Below are 27,684 nucleotides of genomic sequence, written 5' to 3' on the forward strand. Positions count from 1 at the left end.
TCTCATGCGTCTGGGAGGTAAAGAATACCGCTCGTCGTTGTAGGACCTACTCCCTAAGTATTAATTAATACATTCTTGGTATTGCTTTATGTTTCACGAAATCACGCTGGTAACCATAGTTCAAACATATATCAACATTTTATTGAGTAACTTAAAAATTAATAAACAATGAAATAAAATTCTAAAAACTTGCAGATGATAACATAATTCATACTGACACCTATTTTCTATACAAGTGAAGTAATTAAAAATAAATTGAAACTTATATGGAAAGATTTCATGTTGTGGAAGAGATAAACACTTTTGTTTGGAATGCTGGCAGATCATTTCTTCAAGAGTTGGTTTACTCGATATTGCTCCTTCAATCTATTAAAATGATACAAAATATTGAATCCTTAACGGAATAGGTATTTATAACAATATGAGTCGTGCGTTTGTTGAACATTTAACTTGCCGTCATTTTAACCCCCTTAATAAACACTTATGTAAATTAGTCAGGCCCGGACTGGCCCGGGCGGCTAACCGGCGATCGCCGGTCAGATCGGGGCCAACTCAAATTGGGGGCCAAAGAGGAAAAATTTGGCCAAAATGGGAAATGGTGCCCAGACGATTGCATATCCGGTGAGGTCAACTACTTGCCAGTCCGGCCCTGAAATTAGTAGCTAATCAAACTAAGCCCCTCACCAAAACTACGTAGCGTTACTTCAGTAGGACTTCCAACTTCCTGCTCATTAATGTATGCGAGCGAGGCTTCAGAATCTCTATAATACCAATGCATTGTTGCTTTAATTGAGCTATTTATGCGAGACTTAATTTTAACATGTTGATGAACGTAGCGTAAACAGGGTCGTATTTCTGACTAGGCACTTTCAAATGGCCTGTATTCTAAAAGTAGGTTACGTAACAGCTATTTTAAGAATAAAACAAAAAGCTACATTGTTGGCTGGTTAGAAAAATTTGCCTAGAGCCTCGAAAATTGCTAACGCAGCCCTGAGTGTAAAGTCCGATTACAAACAGTGTTGGCACCAGGATATTTTAGAAGTAGGCGCCCCTATTCACGAAAAGTCACAATGAGTTAATGTAAAATAAATCATTGGTGTTCACTGTATTATCGTTGCATTTACAAAGGCGAAATAGTAAATCTAAATTAGTCTTGCTGTACTTTTGTCCAAATATCGTATTGCATAGTCGTGTACTCTGCTTCACTTACAAATTAAAGAATACAACTAAAGTACTACTGATTGTGGCGAGAGCTCTGCTATAAGCATACCACAGAAGAACAGAATATAATTTTATTTGATCTAAACACGTATTTTAGAATCTAATATTTTCATAGTTCGTTTGCTCATGGGTTCTTCATTTTGAGTTCTTTATTTCTGCCTCCAAGATATTATTGGAAGTAGTAGGCGACACGACTTCGAAAATTTTGTCTGGACAATACTACATTGCAATGTAAGTGAATATAGTAATTCTGATTGTCATTTAGAAGGTTTGTTGATAAATTTGCTCGTTCGTATCTATCCCAGTATATACATTTCACTAGGTACCATATCACAATTTCCACCGTCATTAGCTAGAATACGAGCCCCGATAAGTAAAATACACTACTCTATCAAAATCGGCTTAAAATTGGAATGTGGAATTGTCCAGACTAAATTTTCGTTGTCGTTTTTCCTACTAGACATAATAATATAATGGGTTCAGAAGTAAAGAACTTCCATAACTTTTTACGGCACATTACTTCAATTTTTTTAGGCACGGTGGTAAATTAAGTAGGCACCATCCTAACTCTGCCTGTAAATGGCTGTAATGCAGTTGCCGCCTCTAATTGCCAAGTTTCGTCGTGGGAAATAACCTTCAAGAAGTTCAAGTTTAGCACGAAGCAGTGATACCGGATCGCAAAAACGAAATTTTTCATTTACGGCGTTATTTATATTTTCTTTTTTCAAATTTTTAAGGGTCGAAATTTCCTAGAGGGGAAAATTTCCCTCGAACTGGCATCACTGGCAAGAAGTGAAGATGATAGTACCTGACAGCATGTATTTCGATGAATCCTCCGGCATCGGATGGGGTGTAGTTTCCTTGGACGTCCATGCTGACCAGTTCCTGGTTATACAAAGAATTGGGCGACTCCCTGCCTCGAATGATAATGTTCCCTTTGTACAAACGAATAGTGACTGTCCCGTTGACGACTGACTGACTCTCGCCGATACATTTCCTCGAGTACTCGCCTTCCGGACTGTACCACAAACCTATCACCATTCCATCAAAAAGAATAAATCATTATTTACTACACTTGGTTTCAAGTTTCTTTGGACAGGTGAAACGACTTACCGTTATAAACTTGCTCGGCGAATCTTACGGATAAATATTTCTTCAGACGTCGGACTTCCTAATAGAGAAAAGGACAATTGTACAAAATAAATATTCAATAAATTTAGTTAATTTTTAAAATTTCAAGTTTCACACGACAATCTTAAGTAAAGGGTCACAGAATCATTTGTAAAATTCTAAGCGAATTTTCTATAGCTCCTCCCTTTTCTTACATCGTGGAATATTTCCAGCCCTATATCCGGAGACTAGCGCTAGAAAATAGGTAAATTAAATCAAAGATAATTTAAACTCGTACCCTAGATTCGAATACTGAGAGCTTTCCCATTGACGGTTTTGTTACGAAGCGTTTACCTTTTCCGGCACGTGACTTCAGAAAAATCGGGCTCCATCGGTTGCGGTACAGTGTTGGAAATAAGGCGGTGGCGTCGGTCAAAGACCAGTTTATTTTGGGCTATGACCAGTAAATTAAATAGAATCTGGGAGGTTCACTGGTCATAATAGCCAGTTTATTTTTAATTATAAGTATAATTCTATACCGAATAGAGAAAATGATAAAAGCGTTGCGCTCTCAGTTTCTCACCGCCAATGAAATTGTGGATTTTGACTCCTAAATTGAGCGTATTTCGTGGCATCTGGCAGAAATACAATTTGACGTTCTTCCGCTACAATCAGTCAGAATCGTCGAACCATAAGCCAACCATAAGGTCCCCATAAGCAAAGGTCTAGGCCAAATTTTTGACGGTTACGTACATACCCGTTATTAAAAGGTAAGTATTCAAAATCTACACCTCCCAGTGGCCACATCCTCAACTAGGCATTTCCCCAAATGAACTTCGCGCGTTGCATGATGAGTGCGCAGAAGCCGTGCGCGAACGTTTTTAAACATAGAACCTCCCGCGATAAATCTCCAGCGCGAGCCCTTAGCACCGTAGCCAAGGCTTATTCGCAATTTTATCGTTTTCAAACTTAAAATTAACACTTATCGTTGCAAAATGATTCATCAGAACCTAAAAATGGCTTTTAGAAATAAGAGAAATTGTTTTTGAAGGTATTTATTTTTAAAATTTGAGATTTTGTGGAATTTATCAACCCGAGCGTGGCTGCTCACCCAAAGATAATTTAAACTCGTACCCTAGATTCGAAATTACTCTTTCGCGCGTTGCCGATAGCGTTTACCCACTTCCCGCTGGACTTAGAAAAAATTCGCTCCATGGTTTGCGCCTTACCGCAACCGATGGAGCCCGATTTTTCTGAGGTCACGTGCCGGAAAAGGGTAAACGCTTCGTAACAAAACCGACAAACCGTCAATGGGAAAGCTCTCAGTATTCGAATCTAGGGTACGAGTTTAAATTATCTTTGGCTCTACCAAGTAAGAGAATATTTTGGATGTAGAAATTTTGAAAACGAAGATGGCACTACTACCCTATCGTTGTACGTTAATTTTCTTATCTCCAGCATAACGCCGTTAACGCCCCTATGCTAGACCTTTGCTTATGGGGAATATGTTTAAGAAAATAAGCAAAGAAGACATTGCAATTTCTTTATGACTTTTAGAATAAAAAAGAAGGTCAAAAAGAAGTAAAGCGGTTTCTATTCGAAGAACAAGAAGATGATGAAATATTTTTTAAAAATGTGATAAATATCAAAGCTCTTTGTGATAAATAATAGCTATTAACAACTCACTTTCAAAGGGAAAATAAAAGGGGGGGAGATGTGGGGCAGAAAAGGGTGGTCATGACCAGTAAATTTATTTTTAAGTAGGGGGTATAGTGGTCACATTGACCAGTACTTTTAAAAAGCTTATTTCCAACACTGTTGCGGTAAGGCGCAAACCATGGAGCGAATTTTTTCTGAGTTCCAGCGGGAAGTGGGTAAACGCTATCGGCAACGCGCACGAGACAGTGATTTCGAATCTAGGATACGAGTTTAAATTATCTTTGATTAAATGATTCCCAATTTTTGGTTCATTTTATCCCTCGAAGCAGCGTTGCCATAATTGGTAAAAATAGTACTTTTTCCATATATTTTATACAAAAGTGTATTTTCGGTGTTTTAAAGGGCATATTGGTACTTTGTAAAAATATGTAAATTTTCCAATTCGCAGTGCTTTCAAACTCGTAAAACTTAATTTTTGAAAGCTCCAAACGTTCCAAGATTTCCAAAAATTAACAAAATTTATCATTTGAAACTCATGCTCAATGTTACTAAAATATGGTTGCGAAAAATAAACTTAAGCGCCATCTATTAAAGTTTATTGATATTAAAAAAATATTTAACGCCCTGTTTTCTCTAACAAAGTCGAATTCTCCAAAGGTAGAAAATATCTAGCGGCAACACCGACTCGAAAAAAACACTTCGGCGATTTATCTGTTTAACCGGCAAATAAAACTACTCGCAATTCTTTAAAAAAATACTTTATCTATTGCAATCTATGTTGACCAACGCAATGAAGGTGTGTACATTTTCATACTTTCAAATTTTGGTTCAATCAAAATTTTTTTTATTAAATTTGCCCATAAGCCTCAATGATAAGTCGCCGAACATGTTAAATTTTGGTGAAATACGAGAGCTAGATAATTGGATAGAACTTTTCAAATTCCTATTCGTGGTAATTTTGTCAAGTTTGGACTTACTCTGTCCATTGTGAACACTTCCAAATCCAAATGTGCTTGATATAGTATGGTTCCAGCCGGCGTTTCGTATACCCCTTCGAAAAAAATAAGAAACTTTATCATATGATAAAGATAAAATCTCTCGTGTAAGTAAATATTTCAAATGAAAAATGAAGTTAATGAATATTTCACAAGGGGTGGCTAGTCTATTTTGTTGACAAACTTAATATCTTGAGAACACATGTAATTTCATAGAAATAGATTTTGAGACCATGCAAATTTTGGAACACGCTTTTTGCACTAAATTAATATCTAAGGGACCACCGTAGGCCCAAGTCCACAATCCGAGCAGTTTTCGACTACACGGTGCGTTTGCGTTTGCGAAAAGATTGCGAGATTTAGAAGAAAATTACTGGTAATTCTTAACAAAATACCGCTTCTACCACAAAATATGTCAATTTACATTAATAAAGATATTTACCAATAATATTATCATTTAGTTTCGTATAATCGAAAAGATGTGTAGCAAATTTATTATTAGATTTATATTTTTTACGCTAAACTCGGTCAGAAACACCGTCCGTTCTTCAAAACTTGCCCAACACTTCTTCGTGAAACTATTTTCTTCGTTCACTCGGAGCAACTCGATTTGCAACTCGTGTTTTGCAAAAAATGTTGCTTTTTCTATCGTGTGAATTTAACATAAAACTTATCCCCAAACCACGATAGCACAAACCGCATCACGGCTGGAAATTTACCGCTTGTATTACTCACAATATAAAATGTTAAAATGCCCTTAATAATAAACTATATTTTCCCTGGTAAAATAGTTTAAGATATATATTTCAATTTGGATTTAAGATGAATAAAACTTTATCAGCCTAAAAAAATATAATAACGAATTTCCAGCCCACCATATTGTTTTTCAAAACATTTTTTCAAAATACGACAACATGCGATGGTACAAGTTGCATTAGTGGGATAGAGTTATTAATTCTTCTCTCGTAAGATCTGCTAAAAAGGCCACAGGCAGCCATTTTGGAACAACCTTTTTACTCAAATTAAAACTATTCGCCACCACAGAATCGGAGTAAAATGACTTTATAGCGTCTTACCCTACTCCGAAATCCCGGAACAAGCGAAAAGAAACCACCTATTTTCAATAGTGCAAGGATTATTTTCCCTTTTTTGATCCGCTTAATGTATGTTCCGTGTAAAACAAGGTCTCATTGAAAAAATTTCTATGGAAAGGTCTCACAGAGGCACACTTATAAGAAATTATGTTACATATGATTATATATATTTAATATATATATTATTTAACCTGACCACCGGTAATTGGCTTCACAAATCACTAGTTGACTTAGGCCTGTGTGGTTAATTGGGTATTAGCTTAGCTGATATCATTTAAATATAGGGAGTAATATATCACGCGAACTTATACGAAATTAATATGTAATTACCCCTTGATTTCATTCCAATGAAGCGATTTTCAACGATATCAATCCTTCCAACGCCGTGCTTGCCTCTACGAGAAGAAACAAAAATAATCAATGAACTGAAGCAATGCATCATTCATACACCGTCCCAGCTGCTTTCGAGCGAAACCAACAAAATGGCGACGAGAAGAAAAAACTGTTGATTAAAACTTTGACTACGAGTAATAGCTAAAGTAACATAGTAATATAAATATGACATTTCCTATCCTTGCAACGCTTTTACACACAATCCTAAGGGATTGGTGTGTACTGGGCCCATGCACGCACAGTGTAGTCATTGACGCCGCTGCCGTATTCCACGTAACTCTTCAACAATTAGGTCTAGAAGGTCGGTGATATTTCAATCGAAAGCATATGACATGCCCTCGGTAGCCCGTTATAAATTTTTGGAATCGAAGATCAAGAAGTTAATAATTTTCCCATTTTAGTGGTTATTGGTGATTTTTGCCTTCAAAGTTACATATTTGTTTTAAATTAAGAGCGACTTGCTTGAATATTATATTTTTAGTTAGTAATGATCTTTTCTGAATTGTTTTCGGTTGCAATAAGAAAGATTAATTTTAAGTGAGATTTCTGGCCAATTCACGGGACCCCACAACCCGCGTTCGCACTATTGTCATATTTTAATTTCGTACCAATTGTTACAGGAGCCATCTAACTCGTTCGTGTTTGTCTCCCCTTGCCCTGAGCCGCGCTTGGTGCTGTGCCACCCGCGTCAAGGATGGGCACGTGCCTCCTCGCCCCCCATATGAATCCGCCACTGGTTACTTATGATAATAGCACGGAGTAGAGCTTAATAGTCGCAAGTACTTTCAAATTACGATATATATTGCTAACTTAGTTCCAAAATCAGGTATATAAAAATATTATTACAATTAGAGGTCGGGGATGGTTAACTTTTATTCAATAGATAAATATCTCAAAATTTTTCGTAAAACGTTTTGATCAAGTAATTTATATTTCTGAATTATCCGATTAATGTTTTGATAAATTTGTAAAATTAATCGAAAAAACGACGTTTTTTTCGATAAAAAGCTCAAATTTTACGAATAATAAATGTTTTTTAATCATTTTCCGAAATATTAACCGGTAAATTTCTTTGTTTACATTTTTTCCCGAAAAAAATCTATTTAATCATGGATAATGATTAACCGTCCCCGACCTCTAATTACAATTAATAAAAAAATACTATGCTACTGTTAAAAAATCGATAATATTGTAACTATATCGACCCCATTTTAAATATTATTATTATTTTTAATGAAACTTAAAATTATCTTTAAAAAATTGCCGAAGTACTTCTAAGTCTATTTACTTTGATTTGAAACTAAAGTAGCGATATATCTAAAACAATGAGTTCTTACCCGACTTGGTTTAAGTAGAGGAATAATTCCAGGGGATCTTTCTTGGTGGTTTTGTCTGCTACGTTAGTTACAGATATTGGAATTCCTGCGAAATATTACAAATGATTTATTGGTTTTATTGTAGAATGACGAAAATCACCAAATATGATAAAATACAGATATATTTACCATTTTTGAAGTGGATGATGAAATCTTCGGGTGTGTCGGGAGCTTTCGTCGGATCCGTGGTCATTTGAAACAGATCTTCGTCGGGTGGAGGATTATTTGGATCTTCCAAAATTCCAGATTCGTAACTGAAACGGAATACAACAATTTCTAAACTATAAAATCTAAATACGTTTTTATAAATGCTGGACAATATCAAATATAACGGTACATTATCATAATATATATATTTCTAATTTTAATATTTTGAGAAAGTTTATAGAGCTAAATATAACAAGTTCGTACGTTAGGAGTGTTGTTGTTTGACATTTAGGGTGAAATATCTGTAGTAGCAACTCGTGCGCCGGTTCCGCGGGTGTACCTCAAAGCTTAATTCAAGATAATTTAACAACCATCAGCTAGGCTAATACCCAGGTACCAGCCTAGACCCAGTTGGACAAATCTTCATTTACTTAAAGAGGATTCTGCTAAACTTGAGGAAAACATAATTCGGATTTGGCTAAGTGTGAAATGGGTATTTGGAATGAAAATACTGCTCAAACTATTCTATCCCTAATTTTCAAAACACTATGTACTCCGTATGAAGGGAATATAACCTCAACGCATTTTTTATAGAAGACCCCTACCAATTTGAGCAAACAATTGACTATGCACCAGAAATATCTAAAGTCATATAATGGAGAGGCCAAAGCAAAGGTAACAGTACCTGATATGCATCAGGTTGGCGTCCATACTCCATGGTGCCTTAGGCGTTACTGGAACCGGAATATTTTGCTCCTAAAAATAGAAAATAAAAGATATTTAATATAATGATTGCCAGGAAAGGTCCTGGATGCTCTAGAAATGGACGCTCTGGTTGAACCATTCTTGAAATAACCAATTACCGTTTCTACCCTAACAACAAGAGCTTGAATGATCAGGTGTATTATAAAATTTCCTTTAAGTCGCTGAAAAAAGTATATTGAATGGAATAATATAATTCGAGTCATAAGATGAAACATTTTCCACTACTACACTGTAAAATCTATTTTTCAATGGCTGGCTTTGTAGGTGCGCCTGCATGGAAATTCAATATGTTCACGTTGAGTTTTCGCAGTGCTCAGAAGTGCATACTTTTCTCAGCAACTCAGTATGTTTGCGTTGGTTTCAAGGCCACGAAATTTTGGCATTCAGAAATTATGCCACTTTCAACGTGTAAAATATTTCTCGAAGACCATTTAATAATATTATAGTGTTATGACGGCCCAGGTCAAATGTTGGCTTCAACTTAAGTTTTACTTTAAAATTTGATAAGACAGCTGGTGGAGAAGCACTTTCCAATATTTACCTTTGCGTATACGATAAGTTCTTGACGACCAGGAAATCTTTTATAGAATTCTTCCATTCTCCAAGGAGCGATTACCTATCAAGAGAATAAAAACACTCAGACACCGCTTTCTTAGAGTCGGAGTAAAAGCTTTTAAGCTTTGATCGATTTGAGACCACTTACACTCAACGGGACTCGTAACGCCACACTAAAAATATTCGTCATTTTACGACAGCTTATAAATTTTTGTGGCACATTAATGTAAACTATTAGGCTGCCTTTTAAGTATAATTATTCACAGTAATTCGTAAAGTATTTTGAATTTAAACTAAATATTAATTTAAGAAGTATCTTCAAAGTTCTTATTCAATTCGTAAAATTGTAAATTACGCAGCACCTTCAAAGCTTTTGGAACTTGATAACAGACTCTCATTCGATTTTTAAAAAATCTACCCACGTTTCTAGGATGTGAATTTCTCTGTGGCAACATACAATAAGACTACGTTTCCCGTTGAATGTAAATGGTCTAATGATTGATATGATCCGAGTAGAGTGTGTACCTTAATGGTAGGGCAGAGAGCGTAGCAGACGAGTTCGAATCTGATTTGGTCATTGCCCTTGCCCGTGGCTCCGTGCGAGATGTAAGCGGCCTTCTCGTCCTTGGCCACTTTCACAAGGGCCTTGGCGATGCATGGCCTGGCCAAAGACGTCCCGAGCAGGTATCGGTCTTCGTATATCGCGTCAGCTTGCACGGCTGGCCAAATGTAATTCACCACAAAGTCTTTACTCACGTCTTCAATAACAACCTGAAATCATGTTTTAGATCTGTTAATTACTGTTTTACTAACGATGAATTAAGCTAAAAATGGCTAAACTAAAACATGAAAGGTAAATTAGTTTCTTGTTATAACGTAGTCAGGTTCTGTTTGGATAAAGAGAGCCTCCGATCATATTGAATTGTATTCCAATTTATCCTACAGAAAGAGGGAAAGATTGCACGAGGTGGATGGTCTACTGCCGGGAATCATGAGGCTAACAGCGTACTAATAAAGGCAGAGGTCACCAATTTCAAGGTCGAGATGGCCCTTATTATTATAATTAGTTTTATTTTAAGATACTAAGATCTTATTTTTTAAACATTTTCAGGTCGAATTCGACAATTTTTAGGTTGAGGTCACTATTTTCAAGGTATGCTTTAAATTTGTTTCGAAGTCTTAAAAGCATTATTTAGGCTAAAATTTCTCGTTCAAACGTCGGACATTCAATTATTCTATAATATTATTCAAATGTGAAACGTAATGACTAATGAGAACCCGGCACCAATAAATCTAATATTAAAACACGTTCTGCATTCTTAAGAAATTTCTTTGGAAATGAACTGTATGATAAACGTAAAAATAAAAATACTTAAAAAACTAATTATCGTGTACCTTTTTGGCTCCAATTTTAAGAGCTTTCATCCTGGCTTGGTCGAAATCTTCCTCTTGGCCAATATTTGCCTGAAACACAAACAACTCATAAAGAACAATTCAAGGTTTTCACTTACAACGCGTTTGACTTTCTGGATTGTAAAAATAAATACTAAAAAGGGTACAGACATTATTAACGTATGTCGTTTAAAAATGATATCTTTATGTTTTTGTACTAACTGCTTTAGTGCTTTTAAAAAAGGGAACATATCAGAAAGCGGTATATAATAAATCAATAGATTATTATAGCTCCGTTCAGTGTCAACAATAGACCGTAAATTAAACTACAGATTGAGAATGAAATTGGTGGTCGTTAGTTTAAATTCATTTTCTGTTAGATCTTAATAGGGTGTAAAAGAGTTTGAATTATAGTCGAAGCAATTAAAAAGAAACATTCTTAGAAATGGAAAATGGGGAAATTTAGAGGTTGAATCCGATACTAAGGAATTTGCCCCAAAACATGCAAAATTGAACCACAATTTCCAAATTAAGTGGTTTTAGACGTGGGATGGGAGGAGTTCAAAATGTTTTTTTTTGATTCAAAATGCAAAATACTTTCTCCATAACTCAAAATTCAAAAAATTTAAATGCAAAATACTTCCTCCATAGCTCAAAATGCAAAATAGAAAATGCCTTTTGAAAATTGGTTTTTCTAAATGTAAAATGTTTTGCCAGCGTGTCACTGTACGAATGTTCGTGTGCTTCTGAGTAAGTGAGTAACTGAGTATCGCCATCTATGATTACTTGGAAGTAAAAAGCAGGCACTTTCTCTGATGGTACCAGAGTAAAAACATCTTGAAAAAGCATCTTGAAAATGTTTTCCACATATCAAACCCTCCAAATGTAAAACGCAAAATAGTTTCTTAGAAACTCAAAATGCAAAATGCCTTTTGAACAACCCTGGGAACTAAATGATATATGGCCCGAAATTTTGAAACGATGCTGTGGACTTTTAAAATGAATAAACTTTCCAATACTTTTATAAATTAAGAAAGATTATGTAATTTAACTTGTATCTCTGGGATTGTACAAATACAATTTTTCGGAAATCGAATCGAACCTCAAATATTTCTTTTCGAATAATTTTGTCGAATATTTTTGGATAACAAAACAGGGCCAGCTAGCTGATAAAATCAAATAGTATTTCGAAATCCAAATAATTTGACGAACGTATTTGGTCTTGGTATTAGAGTTTTAGATCTATTTTTCTACTCATTCCAAGCCTCAAAAATCTAACCAATAAGGTGCCTTCACTGTTACGCCTCAGAAATGGGAAAATAAATACACGTTTCCCAATCAATTCGATTGCAGCGCCACACCACGGATCACTATAGCGAAGTAAATTTTTTGAGACGAACATTTGGGAAGTAACCCAAAGTGGTTATTCGATCAGTTTTGGAAACTATTTCAAATATCAAATAATATAATAACCATAGCATTAATCAGCTAGGCTAATACCAAAAGCACCCAGACCAAGTCATCGAGAGATTTTCAATGCCTTTAATTTAGGTTGTACTGAAAACTAAAGACGTAGACGTCGGTTATCGGAGAGTGCTAGTCATTGTTTGTCAAAATTTCAGAAGATGGCCCAGCTGTCGCTCTAGCCTCAATAAATCCAAATTTAAACATTTTATTACAAAATAACCGTTAAATATTTTTCGACGTGGTATCCGCCATTCGAAAAAACATTTCGTGGTCGCATTCTGGAAATTGGGTGCTTAGCCTTGCTCACTCATAATTTTGGGTCAGTTTCAGTTTGCATAACGAAGTACAGCTGGAAAAATGTTCGCGACGTTTTTACGGAAGTCTTTAAATGTTTTTAAATAATTTCGGCAAATATCTACTATTTCAAACAAATCCGTTGAATTATAAAACTCTAAAAATCCGCTAGGCGACTTTTAATGCCTTTAAACAGGTGGCCTGATTATAATGCGTGGTAGGGTGGTGACAAGCCTTTCAAGCCACGCGAGCCAACAGCTCCCTACACTCACTATTACCCTTAACCTCAACAAGATTGTATGAAACCTCTTTCGCTTAGAATATTCGACTAATTTATCATAGAACTCGCGAACATTTTCAAGGTTTATTCGATACGATGAATCGAAAATTAGGTTTGTTACTCGATCGAACTATTTGGTATAACCAAATATTAGACACACCATAAGTAACATAATAACAAGAAATATGACAATTAACGAGATTTACAACCAAACTGATTTTCATAGTTATTGTGTAATCAAGATGTTTTCTCAGCACAGAACCCTCTAGTGTCTAAAATATGCGAGACTTCTGCTAAGCCGAAATATCTGGTTTCCGATAGAAAGGCGGAATATTAGGCTAAAATGATAAAAATTAAAAAAGTTTTTCTCGGCGCCACGAGCTCATGCTTTTTTATCACGCGTAATTCGCACGCGCGCTTCTAAACAAAGCCAAAACCCCTCGCGACTCCAGAACGTGCTCTCCGATATTAGGCTTAAATTTTTATCAAAACGTAATAATAATAATAATATTTATTTCGCAAAGAAACAAACTTTGCAGGCAACCACAGAGGCAAAGCCTATACGTGGTGGTTACCAGGACAATACAAACAAATAAATTAGATTACAGAACGCAAAAAAATAAAGTTAAATAAATAAAATCAAAATAAAAAATTATTAAATTGAAAATTAAGAATTTTGTGAAAGCCAAATGCCAAAAAGAAATTCCGTTACTAAGGAACGAAATTTGGGGATAGAAAACTGAGTGGAATTCTCCTTGATGTCGGCGGGCAACGAGTTCAATGTACGAGCACTCCGGATGAAAAAATTTCCAAGGCCAAGCATCGGGCAAACTTTACGTAGTACGTAGGGCAAGACTGCCGGGTACTATATGTCATGTAATCGCAAAGATTGAATGTCGCTGACCTGGTCATTTTCAAGAGTGTGATCATATCACAAACGTCTCTGCGAACAGTTAGTGGTAGTAGATGAATGTCAGCTAGTCTTTGACTGTACGAGACATATCCGGGTAAGTTAGCACGCGGAGACTTCAAGTAAAATCGAGTGAACGTCCGCTGAACACGTTCCAGAGAAGCAATGTTCTTTTTAAGTGAAGGATTCCAAACCGGAGAGGCGTAGTCAAGTACTGGTAAGCACAGCAAACGAAAGAGCGTCATCCAAAACGGTAAGTCGCGAGTCCAAGTCACAACTTGAAGAGAGTATCAGTGCCGAAAAAAGGTTCGGTTAGAAAATTAGCATTAAAGCAATAGGAAGTGTCATACTTATTGTTATTATGTTACTTATGGACACACCCATGTGGATCTCAGAAATATTCGTCTCAAACGAAAAGAAAAAAGCAGGTTCAATATGTGTATTCTGCTGAACGTTCGATTATTTTAGGATACATTCCCTTTAACCCATGATTAAATCCAATCTTGGTCTTGAAATGAAATTACATCTTAGTAGATACGATACGATTGGGATAAAAATTGGCTACATTCTGTCCTTCTTAACCCAAATTCTTTCAAATTATACGCATCCAATATACTAATTGGTAAAATAAGTCGAATTAAACGATTGATTTTATATGATTATTAATGACGTCAATGAAATGTAAAACCTATTAGTCTGATAAATTGTTGAAAACAACACCGCAACGGTCGTAACTTAACACTTGTAAGAACATTAATTGCTTATAGCTTCAGACGTTGTTTTTTTTCTCGTACGGCTGTGTTTAATTGACTACATTTGAAATAAAATCTATGTTCTCTGTAAAAGATAAAATGTTATATCTGATCACTTAAAACATTAATTAGTGGTCAAATCAAAGATATTGCTTGAATATGCAAAGCGTTCAATCGTACAGAGAAATTATCTTGGAACCCTGGCAACAGCCCTGAAGGAGACCCTGACTTTCCACTTGTAATAAATACGGTTTTTTTACAACACTATCTCTAGTGTGATATCAATTTTGGATAGAAATTTAAAATTTTGCGAGTTTTGGAATATGTTAATATGATAATTACGTTCCGTAGGCGTGTTAGTTAATCAAAAATTATTTTTGATAGCTACTGAGCCACTTTGAACTGATGTTATACAGAATTGATAAGCGCCTTTAGTCAGCCAAATAAGAAACTTAAAAACCAATTATAACGGAAAGATACTAGCCCTAAGAACGACTTCCTGTACTAAAGACTTAGTTTTAAGTACATCAAAGGTGTGTGTCCATACCTAGACATGACACGCGGAAGATAGTGGACTGACCATTGTGGGATTAAAGGACCACTGAATCATTCTGAATTTCCTGTAGCTCCTCTTCTTTCACCACGTGACTCAAGAATACCTTCGTTCTTCCCAAAACACGTGATTATTATTAAATTGAACCGGTCCTCTGACCCTTTAACTACCACCCGGGTACCCACGCTTCAGCTATAAGGGTCCCTGACCTTGCTCCATCTGCATCGTCTTAGGGCCCAGGCCCTACTCAGCCTATTTATTAACCCACCACAGGAACTGACACACTTATGTCGAACGTAATTACAAACATCTGATACGACATTTCAAGAAATCAATGACACTTTTTAAGACTGAAATATTTTCTGAACCTTTAAGGTATGTGTCTATAACTTTTAAGTCTGAAGTTACGTCAGAGTTTCGGCCCCAATTAGAACGGAATGACCCAGTGCGGTTTCCAAATTAAGGATATACGATTTCAATTAGTAGCGTTATCACCGGCAAAATGACAGATATAAAAATAAAAGATGGCGTAACTTTCCGGCCTCTTTGGCTCTTCCTAGTTGTCTATGAGGAAAGTCATTACGCAAGCCAGCAAGAGGAACACCACGTTTTTATCTACGAAAGGAAAAACCGAACTAGAAAAATGTCCCTCTTATCTCCGTAATTCAGCTCGATTTGGCTCGCTTTCGCACACACACACGCATTTTGTCGAGAGAAAGATTTTGCGGAAATCACTGTCAGATGTTGCCTAACTTCTGATTTAGAAGATATTTTCTCCTTTGAAAAATAACGTGAATTTATGTTCTATGTTGACGTAATTTTATCCAATACGAAATTCGGCTAATATCAAGAATGAATTTATTTATACCTAGGGAGAATGTCTATGTCGAGACGGTTTTTAGCCTTTCTCTTAATCCACCCGTTGGTCCCCCCAGTACGCTCCTGCGCTTAAAATAAAACGAATAGTCCGGGTATTTCATTATCTGCTTAAAATTTACGTCACCTAACGCGAGGGTAATCAAACGCCAGTGACGTTTTGTCTTTCCCCCCGCGCGAGACGGGGGAAAGGCGTTCAACGTGCACGGCGATTGTCGCAACATAATCATTCTTCCTAAATATAAATAAATACATTCTTGCTAATATCTTTTCATGGAATTATGGTAAAATGGACATTTTCGACTAGAATGTATTTATTTAAATATAGTACTTTCCCAAGAGTATATTAATGTTTATCAGGAAGAATGATTAGACAGATCACAGACCACCTACCCCAAGAAGGACTCGCGTAAAACTTGAAAAAATGGTGTCTTAGAAGTGCTGCGGCTTTTTTTTTTACAGCAAATAGAAATAGCGCGTGGAAATTATTTATTTTACAAAATGAAAATGGAAAAAGCCGTGTGCGAGCCAGCTTCTACAATACATTTATTATTATCACGCGTACTTAACTGTGTACCTTAAAAACTGCCTCTACTTGCCGTGAGATGGCGCGCTCTTAAAAAGCCACATCCCATTCGAGACAAGAAAAAATTCAAATTACTACCAGCGATACATGTCCCTCTTGGGGTAGGTGGTCCTTGGGCAGGTTAAGCAATCCTAGAAAACGTGTTGGAGTGTAGATTTGCAGCTACGTCCACACACTAAACAAAATTATATCAGCCCGGTATCACACCGGTCGCGGTTTTCCTTCCCCCTTCTCGTGCTGGCGGAAAATTAGACTCCTCTCAACATAGTCATTCTCCCGACAGTATTCTTTCTTGGTTTCATATATTCATGAAAATCCGTGAATGCGAACGTTTAGCCTTTGTTTGGTACCAAACTTTGTTAAAGGGATTGTTAACGAATTTCTTATTATTGCCACTAGGTGTAACAGACGCTAGGAGTGATTTACACCAATTATGTTAAAAACTAGTCGTAGCGCGTGATAGCAGACGATTTATCGATTTGGTTCATTCTCCCTTTAAGGACAATCATTTTTATCTGTATTTTTTATCATATGAAGTCACTAGCGTTGCAAATTACTAATTTTTATTTAAATAATAATAATAATAATCAGCACCACCTTAGACCCAAGCCATCTAGCGACTTTTAATGCCTGAAACAAGTGGCCGGGTTACAATGCGTGGGAGGGAGGTGGCAAGCCCTTCATGTCACGCGAGCCAACAGCTCCCTACACCAACTATTACCGTTAGCCACAACAAGTTTTTACGGACTACGCTGAAGAGGGCGTGGCACGTGTTAACTGGAAGATGCCACGAGGCATGTACCGTTATGGAAAAGGCGGGAAAGCTCCCTAGTTTTGTGTGGCGCCATTCTCAACATCTTCCTCGTTATTGTAATTTGGTAAAATCAAGCTTTTTATAGAAAGTTCTCGCGTACAATTTCGAGTTACTAGTAATTTTCTCGCTTTCAAATTACTCATAAAGACCACTTCATTTTTTTTAAACCAATATACTTCGTATACAATTTTCTTTTTTAGTTCATTTTTAGTTCGACGCATCATACTACATTGAGCAATAATTATATTCTGATAAGGGACAAATTTCATAAGATAAGTTTTGAGCCGACCACAAAGGTAGCACGGACCTTTGTATACTGACTATAGACGGAGAAAGAGAGAAATGAAATTTAAAGGGTTTCATCGCTTCGTCGTTGACGGTTCTAAGAATATGGAGCCCTATTATCTACTGCAGCTGGAAGTTAAATTTCAAAAACTACTTTTAGAATTAAATGAACATGATAAAAACCCAACTTTTAGAATTAAATTAACATTAAAAAGGCCTACTTTTAGAATTAAATGAATATTAATAAAACTACTTTTAAAATTAAATGAATATTAATAAAACTTCTTTTAAAATTAAATGATTATTAAAAAAACCTACTTTTAGAATTAAAGGAATATTAAAAAAGGAACTTTTAGAATTAAATTTAAAGGGCTACTCTAAAAATAAATGAATATTAAATTTAAAGGGCTACTCTAAAAATAAATGAATATTAAATTAACATAAAGAATTGAATAAATGTAACATTTAAATTAATATAAAGAATTGAATAAATGTAACATTTAAATTTACATAAAGAATTGAATAAATGTAACATTTAAATTTACATAAAGAATTGAATAAATGTAACATTTAAATTTACATAAAGAATTGAATAAATGTAACATTTAAATTTACATAAAGAATGAAATTAATGTAACATTTAAATTTACATAAAGAATGAAATTAATGTAACATTAAAATTTAAATAAAGAATTGAATAAATGTAACATTTAAATTTACATAAAGAATGAAATTAATGTAACATTTAAATTTACATAAAGAATGAAATTAATGTAACATTAAAATTTAAATAAAGAATTAAATTAATGTAATATTTAAATTTAAAATAATGCAACAAATAAATTAATGCAACAATTAAATTTATGCAACATTTAAATTTAAATTTATGCAACAATTAAATTTATGCAACAATTAAATTTATATGAATATTAAATTTATATGAATATTAAATTTATATGAATATTAAATTTATATGAATATTAAATTTATATGAATATTAAATTTATATGAATATTAAATTTATATTAAGATTTAAATTAAAGGAGTATTTAATTGATTAAATGAAAATTATATAGAATAAATGAGTATTATATAGAATAAATGAGTATTATTTGATCAAATGAGTATTATTTGATCAAATGAGTATTATTTGATCAAATGAGTATTATTTGATCAAATGAGTATTAAATTGATCAAATGAATATTAAATTGATCAAATGAGTATTAAATTGATCAAAGGAATATTAAATTGATCAAATGAATATTAAATTGATCAAATGAGTATTATCTTGATCAAATGAGTATTATCTTGATCAAATGAGTATTATCTTGATTAAATGAGTATTATCTTGATCAAATGAGTATTATCTTGATCAAATGAGTATTATCTTGATTAAATGAGTATTATCTTGATTAAATGAGTATTATCTTGATTAAATGAGTATTATCTTGATTAAATGAGTATTATCTTGATTAAATGAGTATTATCTTGATTAAATGAGTATTATCTTGATTAAATGAGTATTATCTTGATTAAATGAGTATTATCTTGATTAAATGAGTATTATCTTGATTAAATGAGTATTATCTTGATTAAATGAGTATTATCTTGATTAAATGAGTATTATCTTGATTAAATGAGTATTATCTTGATTAAATGAGTATTATCTTGATTAAATGAGTATTATCTTGATTAAATGAGTATTATCTTGATTAAATGAGTATTATCTTGATTAAATGAGTATTATCTTGATTAAATGAGTATTATCTTGATTAAATGAGTATTATCTTGATTAAATGAGTATTATCTTGATTAAATGAGTATTATCTTGATTAAATGAGTATTATCTTGATTAAATGAGTATTATCTTGATTAAATGAGTATTATCTTGATTAAATGAGTATTATCTTGATTAAATGAGTATTATCTTGATTAAATGAGTATTATCTTGATTAAATGAGTATTATCTTGATTAAATGAGTATTATCTTGATTAAATGAGTATTATCTTGATTAAATGAGTATTATCTTGATTAAATGAGTATTATCTTGATTAAATGAGTATTATCTTGATTAAATGAGTATTATCTTGATTAAATGAGTATTATCTTGATTAAATGAGTATTATCTTGATTAAATGAGTATTATCTTGATTAAATGAGTATTATCTTGATTAAATGAGTATTATCTTGATTAAATGAGTATTATCTTGATTAAATGAGTATTATCTTGATTAAATGAGTATTATCTTGATTAAATGAGTATTATCTTGATTAAATGAGTATTATCTTGATTAAATGAGTATTATCTTGATTAAATGAGTATTATCTTGATTAAATGAGTATTATCTTGATTAAATGAGTATTATCTTGATTAAATGAGTATTATCTTGATTAAATGAGTATTATCTTGATTAAATGAGTATTATCTTGATTAAATGAGTATTATCTTGATTAAATGAGTATTATCTTGATTAAATGAGTATTATCTTGATTAAATGAGTATTATCTTGATTAAATGAGTATTATCTTGATTAAATGAGTATTATCTTGATTAAATGAGTATTATCTTGATTAAATGAGTATTATCTTGATTAAATGAGTATTATCTTGATTAAATGAGTATTATCTTGATTAAATGAGTATTATCTTGATTAAATGAGTATTATCTTGATTAAATGAGTATTATCTTGATTAAATGAGTATTATCTTGATTAAATGAGTATTATCTTGATTAAATGAGTATTATCTTGATTAAATGAGTATTATCTTGATTAAATGAGTATTATCTTGATTAAATGAGTATTATCTTGATTAAATGAGTATTATCTTGATTAAATGAGTATTATCTTGATTAAATGAGTATTATCTTGATTAAATGAGTATTATCTTGATTAAATGAGTATTATCTTGATTAAATGAGTATTATCTTGATTAAATGAGTATTATCTTGATTAAATGAGTATTATCTTGATTAAATGAGTATTATCTTGATTAAATGAGTATTATCTTGATTAAATGAGTATTATCTTGATTAAATGAGTATTATCTTGATTAAATGAGTATTATCTTGATTAAATGAGTATTATCTTGATTAAATGAGTATTATCTTGATTAAATGAGTATTATCTTGATTAAATGAGTATTATCTTGATTAAATGAGTATTATCTTGATTAAATGAGTATTATCTTGATTAAATGAGTATTATCTTGATTAAATGAGTATTATCTTGATTAAATGAGTATTATCTTGATTAAATGAGTATTATCTTGATTAAATGAGTATTATCTTGATTAAATGAGTATTATCTTGATTAAATGAGTATTATCTTGATTAAATGCGTATTATCTTGATTAAATGCGTATTATCTTGATTAAATGCGTATTATCTTGATTAAATGCGTATTATCTTGATTAAATGCGTATTATCTTGATTAAATGCGTATTATCTTGATTAAATGAGTATTATCTTGATTAAATGAGTATTATCTTGATTAAATGAGTATTATCTTGATTAAATGAGTATTATCTTGATTAAATGAGTATTATCTTGATTAAATGAGTATTATCTTGATTAAATGAGTATTATCTTGATTAAATGAGTATTATCTTGATTAAATGAGTATTATCTTGATTAAATGAGTATTATCTTGATTAAATGAGTATTATCTTGATTAAATGAGTATTATCTTGATTAAATGAGTATTATCTTGATTAAATGAGTATTATCTTGATTAAATGAGTATTATCTTGATTAAATGAGTATTATCTTGATTAAATGAGTATTATCTTGATTAAATGAGTATTATCTTGATTAAATGAGTATTATCTTGATTAAATAAGTATTATCTTGATTAAATAAGTATTATCTTGATTAAATGAGTATTATCTTGATTAAATGAGTATTATCTTGATTAAATGAGTATTATCTTGATTAAATGAGTATTATCTTGATTAAATGAGTATTATCTTGATTAAATGAGTATTATCTTGATTAAATGAGTATTATCTTGATTAAATGAGTATTATCTTGATTAAATGAGTATTATCTTGATTAAATGAGTATTATCTTGATTAAATGAGTATTATCTTGATTAAATGAGTATTATCTTGATTAAATGAGTATTATCTTGATTAAATGAGTATTATCTTGATTAAATGAGTATTATCTTGATTAAATGAGTATTATCTTGATTAAATGAGTATTATCTTGATTAAATGAGTATTATCTTGATTAAATGAGTATTATCTTGATTAAATGAGTATTATCTTGATTAAATGAGTATTATCTTGATTAAATGAGTATTATCTTGATTAAATGAGTATTATCTTGATTAAATGAGTATTATCTTGATTAAATGAGTATTATCTTGATTAAATGAGTATTATCTTGATTAAATGAGTATTATCTTGATTAAATGAGTATTATCTTGATTAAATGAGTATTATCTTGATTAAATGAGTACTATCTTGATTAAATGAGTACTATCTTGATTAAATGAGTACTATCTTGATTAAATGAGTATTATCTTGATTAAATGAGTATTATCTTGATTAAATGAGTATTATCTTGATTAAATGCGTATTATCTTGATTAAATGCGTATTATCTTGATTAAATGAGTATTATCTTGATTAAATGAGTATTATCTTGATTAAATGAGTATTATCTTGATTAAATGAGTATTATCTTGATTAAATGAGTATTATCTTGATTAAATGAGTATTATCTTGATTAAATGAGTTTTATCTTGATTAAATGAGTATTATCTTGATTAAATGAGTATTATCTTGATTAAATGAGTATTATCTTGATTAAATGAGTATTATCTTGATTAAATGAGTATTAAATTAATTGAGTATTTAATCGATCAGATGAAAATTAAATTGATCAAATGAATATTAAATTGATCAAATGAATATTAAATTGATCAAATGAATATTAAATTGATCAAATGAATATTAAATTGATTAAATGAGTATTAAATTGATTAAATGAGTATTAAATTGATTAAATGAGTATTAAATTGATCAAGTGAATGTAGATGGCAACTTAAGCGCCGCACAATATTTTTACCTTTTCCCAACTTATTCCTTTTTTAAAAAAAAATTACATCCCGTTCGGTCTTATAACTGCATCACGGATTCAACCACATATTTATTCTACCAGGAAAATCCTCCCTTTATCACCACCTGAGGCTTCCAAGAAGGTTTTTTTCCCAAAAGAAAGGCCTTTTCTAAAGAAAGTTCTATTTGTTATAGGTTAAATCCTTCTCTTCTCTTTCCCCTGACGCAATAAGCCCTTCCTCTCCGTCATTCCGCCTACGCGGTTTCCGCTCTTACAATTTCGAACGAGTAAATTGTTACACGCTTCGTCTAGTCGGACAATATCGATTTAACGGAGTTCATCCTTTTCAAGCACAAGTCTCTTAATTACAATGGTGTTAATTTTTCTAATTAGGCCTTAACGTAGTTTGAAAAAATTATTCTTGATTCGTGCGGTTGTATGTTTCCCAAATTTGATTCCACTTTAACCATAAGTAACATAATAACAATAAGTATGTCAATTAAGAAAAATTATCACTGAACTGATTTTCAAGTCTTTACTTTGATAAACGTTTTGTTAAATTTTGGAACAAATAATTTTTATAATTTTGTAATTATAATTAAATGCAAAATTCACCTTAAAATTGGCAAGCAATGTAGATAACTTACGTAAATTTTCAATTTAAAATAATATTATTATTATACAAAACACGACGGCTTAAAATTAATTTAAGTGATATGGTTAAATTTGTTATATCAAATGTTTAAAGTATAAAAGTATTTCGTTTAATTAACTAGTCAATAAAAGGAGAGGATTTAAATATTTAAAATAACGAAAAATTTAGTACGGTTTCGATGATGTTTAACAGTTTATAGCCTCGTGAACTAAGGCTTAAAATTTCTTTGACAGCCACAGTAGTATATCAGGTAAAGATTGTTGTTTATCATAAAATACTAGCTAGTAAATATCTAAGCAGTAACAATACTTTCACAGAGTTGATATGAGTATTGCAATAATAATTCATTTAATTAGTATCGAAAATAAATTAAAATCAGTTTGAACTCGAAATTCACTAAGCCTAACCCGAGCTCCGTGTAAATTTTTTGTGTAAATTTTACCGAAAAATGCCAAAAGTACAGTCAACTTTTTGTTTCGTTTTAGCGAAATTGGTGGTGGGTGACGTAGAAAAAACAGTGAGAGCACGTAGAAATATTTTATGGAAAGCCCTATTGGAAGTTTCATACCTATATTAGAACTGTTAAGAAAACTTATTTAAAAGGAGTATGAACTGGCATAATTATGGTAGATCATTCAATTGAACATTTCTGCAACCATGTTTAACATTAGCTAGGGGCGATAGGCGATAGTTAAGTTCAAAACCAGACCTAGTAAGTGTTAGCAGACGATTTTTCGATGTTTGTACTAATTTTTTATGGGGTTTATATATTGCGTAACGCTATACTTGTGTAAGCGTTATCAGAAGTTTATAAGAAACCCCATTGAGGGAGTATCTAACTCTTATCCACCTATGTTAAAAACATGTAACCTTGGACGAATAAACTACTGGACCAGAATCATAAGCCAAAGCCCCATTATTCAACTTTCGACTCCACCAGCGCCCCTAAAGAGATAATTGCGAAACATTTCCACCCAAAATAGAAAGCCTGCGCGTAACAACGTTAAGATATTAGGCCTAACGTCGTTCGCTTATAACGCCAACATGTTTAATATTTGAGTGCAAATATTTCCACAATGGACCCCCGTGGCGCTACGATCTCAAAAACAACCAAACGCGCAATCTACATGTAGATTTAGGTCCAGTAGTTTATTTGTCGAAGGTGTAAATTCCTTTTTTACAGCAATGTCCAAAAGAAATTACTAGGAAATACGGGTGTAATAAGCCTTGGTTGGCTTTGAAAACTCAGATGCATTTGTCGTCTGCTTGTTTGTTAAATTTTTTAAATCCGCTTCGTTTATCGCTCACTAATAACGAGCAGCTATCGACGAACTTTTTATTGACTGTTTTACGGTCGTTTCAAATGTGCACGTCCGCGAGTAACGATGTTAAAGAAGAAAACGTGTGTGATACTTCCCTTCCAAATGGGGTTCGTATAAACTTCTGGCCTTACTTGTTACAACGGAGGAGATGTCAGCGGCGGCGATCCCGTGGGGGCTCCGGGGTTCGAGCCTCACAAGGAAAAACATATGGGGGCAAGCCCACTCAGAAATAAAATTCAGGATAAATAGCCACCAGGGAAAAATTTCTAATCTCACTGTTCGAGTTCAATCTTTTTACAGATGTTATTTTAACATTGAAGAATGTGGTAAAATTAAGATGGAATAAGCATAAAATTGATTTCGATAGATTAATCCAAACAGAAAATAACGTCGTCGTGTACCTTGTTTTATCCAATTACCTCGATAGCCGTAAATGTATCATTAATGCATCACGGATTAAACCATGAATGCATGTAGCCAAGAAAGGCTTAATATTATCGCCTTGATCCATGTAATAAGAGAATTTTCGAAAATTTTGTTATCAATGAATTTATTTAATAAATATAGTAATAAAAATTAGAGGTGTACATTTTGTTCCTTAAGTTTTAAGCATCTAAATTTTTGAATAAAAATAATGCCCGGGCCCCAAAATAAAAGTTTTCCTATTGCCTTCGCTGGGAGGTGTTACGTAACAGATCATAATTTAACCAAATTAATAGTTCTTTCTATAAAGTAACATGGCCTTCTTGTTTTAATGTAGCTCTTACGTCACTATATTTACCTTTTCCAACACTACGAGCGCGCGCTCGAATCACGAGGAGCTTCCTATTTTCTAACGCTCGCGCAAATCGCGCGTGCTAAGATAATTCTACCAAAGCCAAGTCTTGTGACGTAAGAGCAACATGTTATACTTCTACTTTTAACAAGTTGGATAAGCGTAAAAAATTTATAGAAAGAACTATTATATTAAATATTATATTAATTTAATATTAATATTATATTTAATAGTTTTCTGTGCTTAAAGATAAACATAATTAATTTTAAACGTAATTAATTAACATTAATAAGGTTGTTGCTGTATTAAATTTGAGATGGTGAATATGTTTAACGTAATTTGTGGGTGGTGTTTTGGATATTGCTCATATTCTTATTGAGGTGGTTGAAAATGTTTTTTGGGTTACGTAATTTAGAATCCCAAAAATTAGATTCCCGAGTAACAAGTAGTCGGTACATATATTTACACAATTACAACAATCCCGAAATTTAGGGTCTTTACATTTAATTAATCAAAAATATGTAGTCATAATAATAAGAGAACTGACACACTTGTTTAAAAATAATTATGATAAAATACTCAAACAATTATCTTGAAAGAAATTAGCTTTGCGCGTCTCTGTCAGTGCCGGATACATATGGGGGGGCACCCCCCCCCCCTTGAGGTTTAAGCTTTGCATGTAACTTGATGATTTGTTATTACACCCATAGCTCAAGATGTCTTGATTTTTTCTGTATCCGCCACTGGTCACTTTCAAACAAATAAGCTATACTTATATATAACGTACTTACCATGAAGCAGACGACATCATAACCCTTTTCGATGAGCCAAGCTAAGATGCAAGACGTGTCCAGCCCTCCACTGTACGCGAGAATCACGGTTTTCGACATGTTTCTGCAAAATAAGAAGGAACAATCATAAATAGAGAATTAATTGTGATCTAATGATGTATTGATTAAATTTAAAAAAATCAATGAAATCCCAAATACGTCCAAATCTAATCTTAGGTTTAATAATTTTCATTTTTTAAATTAATTATCTTGTTCAAATTTAAATTTCGTTCTTATTTTTTTCAAGTAAATTTTGCTCAAATATGTAAAATTTTAAGTTGAAAAGGTAGAAAATCAGGGGCGTTTCTAACGGGAGTGCAGAAAGTGCTTCATCCCCAACACCTGGGTGGGCAAACCAATTAAGGGTTGCCCACAAACTGATTATTATATGTTCAATTTTGAAAAATAAAGAATAATAATCCAATCGTTTTTGAAACCTTTAATCTCATTATATATAAAAAATAGTAGATAGATTTAAATTAATATGGACGCCGATATTATTTTGGCAACTAAGGAACCACCCTGTTGATAAAAATCATAAAACATTTTACTAGACAAAAATTAATATTACAGGCAATGAAAAAGAACTAAAATCTGTTAAAAAATAAATCAAATATTTAATAACAATTATGGTAGAAAAATTATGAGATAAAGAAAAAAAATATTTATTTGGGAAAAATAAGAATACTTCGTTATTTAAATGAAAAATAAAATGTGATGAATCCTGTTGTAATAATTACATCAGATTGCATAACGGACCACCGCGCCGTTCAAACCAGATTGTCACTTATGCTAATATATCATGTCGTTAGCTGAGGAGCAAAAGTGAAGCAACTCTAAAATCCTCCATTTGAAATTAATACCTTTCTGGTTTCATTTATTAAATAATAATGATTAAAAAATTCTAATATCGCTAAAATACTAAGAAAGATTAGTAAAATATATTAAAAATTAAGTAACTTATGTCAAATCAGATAATGATTCTTATTTAGAATTTCTTTGAAAATTAACGTATCTTGACTTACTTCACCCTTTATTTAATTATTTATTTATTATTACTAGGCTATAGGTTTAGCTAACACGTACGTAACATGTAAATGCTAAATATTGTGAGGTTACAAAGATAACGCAACACGTTCCAAAAGATAGAACATACTTCACGACTTGTTATTTTAGTCATAGTTATAGTGAAACCTTTACTTTTAATTTTTTTTAAATTACAAGTTGACAAAGATAAGTATACGAATTAAATATTGTAAAATTATTTTTAAAATTAGGTACAAATCAAATAAACATTTCATTTATTACGTATAGCTAAAAATTCAATAAAATTTAGTCAATATTGTGGCCAAAATACGCATATGTTTAGAGCGAGTTGATTTGAAAAGAACTTACACGTTTGTAGATTTTCGTCGTCAGCTGTAGGTTTCGCAAAACGATTCGTCCTATTGAGACCTTTTCAGAACTGGCCGACAGAGCGAGCGAGAGAGAGAGTCAATTTTGAAAGTCGAG

At 32.4% G+C, this 27,684-nt stretch overlaps 1 protein-coding gene across 1 annotated transcript; it reads right to left on the reverse strand.

Annotated features, from left to right (window-relative positions):
- Positions 1 to 119: 119 nt before the first annotated feature.
- Positions 120 to 27,655, reverse strand: Ass (argininosuccinate synthase). Its single transcript, XM_090174368.1, has 13 exons — positions 27,568 to 27,655; positions 26,134 to 26,236; positions 10,711 to 10,779; positions 9,841 to 10,086; positions 9,302 to 9,376; positions 8,681 to 8,751; positions 7,978 to 8,102; positions 7,810 to 7,894; positions 6,410 to 6,474; positions 4,968 to 5,041; positions 2,335 to 2,392; positions 2,030 to 2,252; positions 120 to 366 (listed from the first exon to the last, which is right to left on the reverse strand). Exons 2-13 carry the CDS (start codon positions 26,230 to 26,232, stop codon positions 324 to 326), a joined length of 1,233 nt encoding a protein of 410 aa, XP_090030494.1. The 5' UTR covers positions 26,233 to 26,236; positions 27,568 to 27,655; the 3' UTR covers positions 120 to 323.
- Positions 27,656 to 27,684: the final 29 nt, after the last annotated feature.

This window comes from Leiobunum rupestre, chromosome 5, assembly GCF_980474605.1.
Source record: "Leiobunum rupestre chromosome 5, qqLeiRupe1.1.hap1, whole genome shotgun sequence".
Lineage (NCBI taxonomy): Eukaryota > Metazoa > Arthropoda > Arachnida > Opiliones > Sclerosomatidae > Leiobunum > Leiobunum rupestre.